The 7248-nt window shown below is 36.9% G+C and overlaps 1 protein-coding gene across 1 annotated transcript in view; it reads right to left on the bottom strand.

The window, feature by feature from the left end:
* Positions 1-691: 691 nt before the first annotated feature.
* LOC101637420 overlaps positions 692-7248 on the bottom strand; it is an 18324-nt gene continuing 11767 nt past the window's right edge. Inside the window, exons 3-4 of the mRNA XM_004674044.1 lie at positions 6005-6225; positions 692-787 (exon numbers count right to left, since the gene is read on the bottom strand). Coding sequence (XP_004674101.1) covers positions 692-787; positions 6005-6225 — 317 coding nt within the window. The remainder of the gene's footprint in view (positions 788-6004; positions 6226-7248) is intronic.

The following is a 7248-nucleotide window of genomic DNA, read 5'->3' on the forward strand; positions in this document are numbered from 1 at the left end:
AGACTTTGCAGGTTATACAGTGTCTGTTACAGCTCTTCCCTTGTAGTTTGAAAGTAGACATATAAATAAATATGACTACATTCCAATACAACTTATTTTCAAAAAGAAGTGTCAGGCCAGTTTTGGCCCGCAGGTTATAGTTTTCCAATTATGTCACAACTGAAATGGCACTTAGCCAATAGTCACTGTAATAGCCATATTACAGTTTTGAGTTCACCTGTTGGAGAATGAGTCCAACCAACTGACTATAATTCAAATCATAAAAAATAGTGTGAATGTTAAAATAAACGGAGATCAATTTGCACACACATACTCCAAATACATGTACTATAACCCTCTGCTATTAAAAGGAGATAGAATAATCATGATCGTTTGAGGTTGAAAAACTACTTAAAATTAATAAAATTTACTACATTAAACTATTTCCTTGTTCATAATACAGAGAGACACTGTCATTTTACTACTAACAAACTACTTTACTTTTTTTAAAAAAAAGAAAGTAAGGGCAATATTCTAAAGGGTGAGAGCTGGCAATTCAAAGAAGATAGAAAATTTAAACATGAGAAATAACACTGAAGAAAGCAAGTGTAAAAGCATCTTGTTACACAAGGGCAACTGAAAGGCAGACATATAACAGGATATGGCTGGCAGGATAAATCGAGAGGGACAAGTCTTGAGTAGTTTCCATGACTCATCGCTGAGCCACAGGAGCCCGCAAGGCACAGACACTGATTAAGAATGGATCCAGGAAAGTGAATATGGCAGGAAGAAGGACAGAGTCAAGGACCTAGAGAGGATAAAATGGGTGAGGTCTTAAAAAGATAACTTTCTGGAGAGACATGTGGAAAATAGAGAAACAGAGATTGGTCTTGTTTGTGAACTTGTACCAGCAACTACTTGTTTACACTATATGGATTAAGTTAAATGTGATGGACGTACCTGATGATGACAGCAAAGTCTTTTTATGTGTGTTTCACTGTCCTCGGGGTTTAGTCTGGTAGGAAGTATTCAGGATACATTTAAATTCAATCATGCCTTTGACAGCCAGCACTGTAGTTCAGATAACCCATTGGAACAAATGTTTTACTAAATTTGAGAAACAGATGAAGAGATACAAATGCATTGAGTGGAAAAAATCACTTTATTAAATAAACTTTTTTATTTTCATCAGCATCAAAGACAAAATAAACCTGACAATAGTCACTGTGGAAATGAATGAAATGAAGAGGTTATTGTCACTAAATAGAGCTCCACAAGGCAATATGAATAGCTAGAGTACTTTAAAGGGTAAAAAGGAATGAATAAACACAATAGATGTTGTGATGGTTGTGAGAATGTGCTGGAAAAGATTCCCAGGAGTCATGATGACCATGATCAATATCCTAACTATTGGGATTGCTAATTTGTGAAATAAAATTGTCCCCAAATTAGAGTGCAAATTTAAAGAAAGTGGCCAAGGAGAGCTTGATCTACTGCCTCGTAGTTAACACAATAGTAACTGAACTAACTCTAACAGGAGACTTTATGTACTTCGATCAAGTAGATTTTTTTAAAAACATTTCCAGCTTCTCTATGAATATTTTGCATTTGTTACATCAAATTATAAAAAAAAAAAAACTTTTTTTCTGAGGAAGTAACTAGGTAACATAAAAGACAAAAATTATTATTTTTTAAAGATTTATTTATTTATTCGTACAGAACTGGGGTATAGGCCAGAGATGCGGAGGGTGAGAGGATTCACCAGAGACAGAGTGGGGTACAGAACAGGCAGATCGATAAAGTACACTGCTGAGGGGAGCAGCGGGCAGGTCAGGAGAGGTCTGCCACGCCATGTGGATCTCCTCCGGGACAGGCAGGGAATCGAACTCATGTGGAAGTGGCTTAAGCTTCTTTGTGCTGTGCTTTAACCCGCTGTGCCACCAGGGAGGGCCCGACAAAAATTATTTTACTGTAAACATTGTACTAGTTTTTATTGAATAAGTATCAGAAACAGTGATTTATGCTTTTATGTATCTCATAACAATCAATCCTGGAAAGGAGGTATTTTAAATAGCACTTGTTACATATGGAAAAAAAAATAGGCCCAAAAAGTTTAAGTAAGTTTTCTTAGGAGCATAGCTAAGGAGTGACAGTGCAGATCTTCGACCCCAGGCTTCCCTCCTCCCCCCAAAGCCTGATTTGTGAGCATTACTCTAGCCTATCTCTCTGCCCAGGCAAATATTTCATCACCAACCAAAGCTGACAAGAACCAGTGTGGTTCTCATTAACTGGCTTTGGTCATGGTACTCATAAAGGCCATTCTAGTTTCCTGATGGGATTGACCAGAGTGCAGTGGCTGTTTAGGGCAATTCTAGTCAAAGTTTGGTGCTCAAAACCACACAGCAGCAAATTGTGCAAGTTCACTACGAAGGCAGCTCCTCAGAGCCTATCCCAAATTTACTATATCAGTATCTTTGGATTCTGCATTTTACCCAGATCCCTGGGTGTGTTGTATGAACACTGAAGTTGGAGAAACACCAACTAACAGACTTCCTTCACATTTAGGAGATGTATGGCTTTGTATCAGGAGAGTCTTCTAAAGACCCATAATTATTTCTCTGAGGAACCCTGGGCAGATATTCTCAATCTCAGTTGACTACAGTGATTTTCTTGGCTACAAATAGCAGGTGTCTGTGGTGTGACTACCACACTTGAAAATGTCTCTTCTCCAAAGAATGAAATTTTATATTTTTCGTGTTCTCCTCTGACTCCCAATGAAATCAATGGCATTAAGAGCTTCACCTTGAGATCAGACCTATCACATCTCCCACCTACTCCTTGGATTTGTGTCCTTTGGTGCATAAAAGAATTCAAAGTTAGGCTAACAACTCACATAGAATTCAATTCAGTGTAAGATAGTGGAAATCATGTTGACTGAATGTGAAAGCTTAGTGACAACTTTGTATGTAAAGAAACACCACCCCTTCCTCGCATTCCTCAACTTTATCACTGGCAGCCTCAGCAACCACCTTTCCATGAATATTTACTTAACATTCAACAGATTAATTTTGATTAAGTGCCTAGTGCCAAACAAGGGTTATACTGCCAAACAAGGATTTATAGTCTACTTGAAGAGTTGCCATGAGTGCATAAATTATAGGAGGATAAAATGAATGGAACAAGAAATTGTGAACAAAATTACCAATTATTTATACTCCAAGTTCAGTGGAAACACTTTTGAAATAACCTAGTTTATTTATGGGTATGCCCCAGCAAAGAACCCACAATAAAATTATTTTTAAAAAATATATAAATCTGAATTTCTTTTTTAAATTTTTTTGTAAAGAAACATTGCATTACAACATTGTATAGGTTTCAGGTGTGCCTCATTGGGAATCAATATGTGTAAATACTACATTAAGTTTACCACTAGAAGTCCAATTCTATCCTTTGCATTATCGTTGTCTACTTTTCCTCATCAATCAGTTTTAATTGTACAGAAACATAGTCCTCAATGCAGGTTGTGAGCAAACCAAGCAGTTAAAATTTCAAAAACCGTTCGTGTAGATTTTCTTCAACTTTAAAATTAATTTTCTTCCTATTTTTTCATCTTGTACTAAAAATTTACCCCCACCTGTCTCCAAATCTCACTTCCTCCTTGCCTATCTATGTCTCTGTTACCCTACCCTTGAGGTTTTTGCATCTCCCTCCTTGTGATCACACAACTTATTTTAGATCTGGCCAGAGTTTCTTCAGAAGGTTTCAATCTGGACTCCTAACACCCAGAATTTAAATTTATTTTGCATTTTGGACAAGCAGGAATGAGAGACAGGAATCTGACATGAAGGCAGATTCTAAACAATAGTGAATAAAGAATGACAGGTGTCAAGATCAGGAATAATTTAAGTAAGAGAGAAGCAAATAAATAAATGCATAAGCAACCAGATAGCAGGTCAAGGGAAATGAAAGAACAACAGAACTTTACAAGATTCAGAGATACATGTACAACTAATCACCATGTCAGTATCTGAAATTTAGAACTTTTACATAACAATCATTTCAATCATTTATAACAGGAATTATTCTTCACTTGTTCATTTATAACAGAAATTATCCTTCAGTTGTGAATGCACTTGATTATTCTTTAGATGGAATGGTCAAAGTAAATGTTACGTCAAAATTTGAGTAAATACTATTTCTATATAATCTATTCATATCAGTAAAATCATTTCACATATTTCATGTAGCTTTTCAAAAATCAAAAGTAAAGAAAGTGACTCTGGCAAGTGGTAAGGATAGGCTGCATAGTCCATATATAGTTTTCAAAAGCATCTCCTAATCTAATGGTGGCTCCAAACAGAAACAGATTGTCAAGCATGATCCAGTTGGTGCGCTAAAAGGAAAATGCTGCATAAATCTCCATTTGGCCCTTGTGAGCATCTATATCATTTGAGCACTAAGTAAACATTCTGATGTTTACCTCATACTTGAAAAAGTGAAATATACAAGCAAATGTAACTCAATATATTGTTTAGGGATATTTATATATATAATATTAATATTTTTGAAGGAAAGCCTTATTAAATACAAAATATAGGACAAAAGTCACATCAAATGAAACGCAAACAAATCCTAGAAATCTGACTGTAGAGATAGGATGGAGGATTAGAAGCAAAGGGTGAAGGAGACCAACAGGTTATAGTAGAGGATCATGGGTGTTTTGGTGATAGGTATGGATAGATATTTGAAGAGGCATGAACTTACACGCTTAACTATATATGCTGTTATCAATGTTGCCCCAATAAAACATAATACAATAAAAAGGGTTGGTTTGTGGGAACAATGAGAAAATAATATAATTGTTGAAGGGTTGCTTTACCAGCATATATCTTAATCCTAAATATTTTAGTATTATATATGTAAACAGGATTGATAAGTGGAAATTGGACAACAGTGAGGTGAATTAACAGCTTGTTGAATGACCATGGCCTCAGAGTGCTAACTCAATGGTGAGCAGTAGGCAACAACAAGCTTCTTCTCAGACTCAGGTGATGCTATGGAATGTAGTTTTTATCAGTATAGCAAATAAAATAAATGAGTGAAAATTAGTTATTAAGATGTAAGCACATCCTACATACCATGATCATGACAGTCTACAATGGTGCATGAAGGGCAACAAAATATGCTTAATATAAATGTATGTAAAGTCCAACACTTCAGCCTAAAAATATAGTAAGTACATGAGAAAAGTCACCAAAAGCAACAGGTTAAAGCACAGCACCATGAAGTTCGTGGCAGCTGCTTCAGCACAAGTTCGATCCCCGGCTCCGGAGGTGACCCACATGGTGAGGCAAACCTCTCCTGACCCGCTATCTGCTGCCCTCAGCAGTGTACTTCTTGGTTGGCAAGTTCTGCTCCCCACTCTGTCTGGTGAATCCTCTCACTGCCCCTACACCTCTGGCCTGTATCCCAGTTCTGTATGCATAAATGAATCTTTTTTTTTAAAAGATTTATTTATTCATACAGAACTGGGGTACAGGCCAGAGATGCGGAGGGTGAGAGGATTCGCAGAGACAGAGCGGGAAGCAGAACAGCAGATCGACAAAGTACACCGCTGAGGGGAGCTGCGGGTCAGGAGAGGTCTGCCACGCCATGTGGATCTCCTCCCGTGCAGGCGGAAATCCAACTCATGAGGAAGTGGCTTAAGCTTCTTAGTGCTGTGCTTTAACCCGCTGCGCCACTAGGGAGGGCCATAAATCTTTTGTTTTTAAATTCACCAAAAGCAAGTTTGATGATTTGGGAATATCTTTCTGAAGGAACTGAGAACCATCCCTTTGATATATAATTATCAGGACAGTAGTACTCCTATAACCCAGTGTCTGTGGAAGTTAGGGTGGGCAATCAATTAACAAACAGATGGCTAATCACAGAGGGCATTTGCAAACTCAAGAATAACTCAGTGTTACATACAACACAGTGCTCAGCCTCTTCCCTATCATCCTCCAGTACTTTTCCAATAACTTACCTTAGCCCTTAACATTCCAGCCTTTTGCTCCATACTAAGGTCTGTCTCCCATATTGCAACAGCCTTAAATAAGGTGTTCCTTGCCAGTTTAATTTTCTGCTTTTCAAGTTTTGCTTTGACAATGGCAGCGAACGTAAAACCCACAGGTATAAAGTCATTCAGGAATTCAGGAGCGATCACCACCATCATCCAACAAACATCCAATAAACATCCACTATCCTCTGTAACAGTGAGGAATCTGGTATTTACAGTCTCCTGGAACAATAAAGCATGGCCATAAATGACATTAATATAAAGTAGAAAATGAGCAGTGACTTGAGAGATCTTATAAAGTTCGATGAGGGAATCATAAATTTCTATGGTTTGTAAGATAAGAGATGCATATATAAAACCCCAGCAACCAAAGGAATAAAACAAGGAATTTTGACACAGCTAATATTAAGCAGGTCTCTCTCTCTCTCTTGCTTGCTTGCTAGCTCTTTCTCTCATATACCCATTCATAATACATGTATATCCATGCATGTATATGTATGTATGTGTGTGCATGTATAAAACAGCAATATCTAGTATATATGCATTATATATACATATGTGTGTATATATACACACATATCTAATTATACAGTGTTTCTTTATTTTAGCTAAACATTACTATCACCTGCTATTGAGAAATCTCAATAACTGGGTTCTCTTCCCAGAAAGTCAGATTTCATTGGTTTGAAGTAAGGGCCCAGACATCAATATAAAAAATTAAAATTTAAGATGCATCCTCAAGGTGACTGTATTGTGAACTATGGCACAAAGCTATTCTTTCTTTTCCTAACATTTCTGTGGTAGAAATACTAGCATAAATCAATATTAGCAGAGACAAAGCTGGCTTTTTCCCACTTCTTCACCTCTACTTCACCCCAAAGAGTAGCAATCTGGCTTCCATTCTCACCATCCATCAACCTACACATGCAAAGGATGCCAATTATCCTCAACCTGACAACTGATTTTCTTGATTCATGTGACACTATGATTGGGCTCATTTTTGATGCTATGCCTCTTCTCCATTTTTGTAAAATATACTGACTGTCCTACAGTTTACAATGGATTTTCTTACGTGTTTCATCTCCACAGTTTTATTGGGTTTCCAGGTTCACCCTCTACCTTTCCTATTTAAACATTTTCATTCTCTTTTTTTAAACATCATTACCTTTTTTTTTTTTTTTTTTAAAGATTTATTTATTTGTGCATACAGA

This window comes from Condylura cristata, unplaced genomic scaffold (assembly GCF_000260355.1).
Source record: "Condylura cristata isolate star-nosed mole 26May11 unplaced genomic scaffold, ConCri1.0 scaffold00001, whole genome shotgun sequence".
NCBI classification, from domain to species: Eukaryota; Metazoa; Chordata; class Mammalia; order Eulipotyphla; family Talpidae; genus Condylura; species Condylura cristata.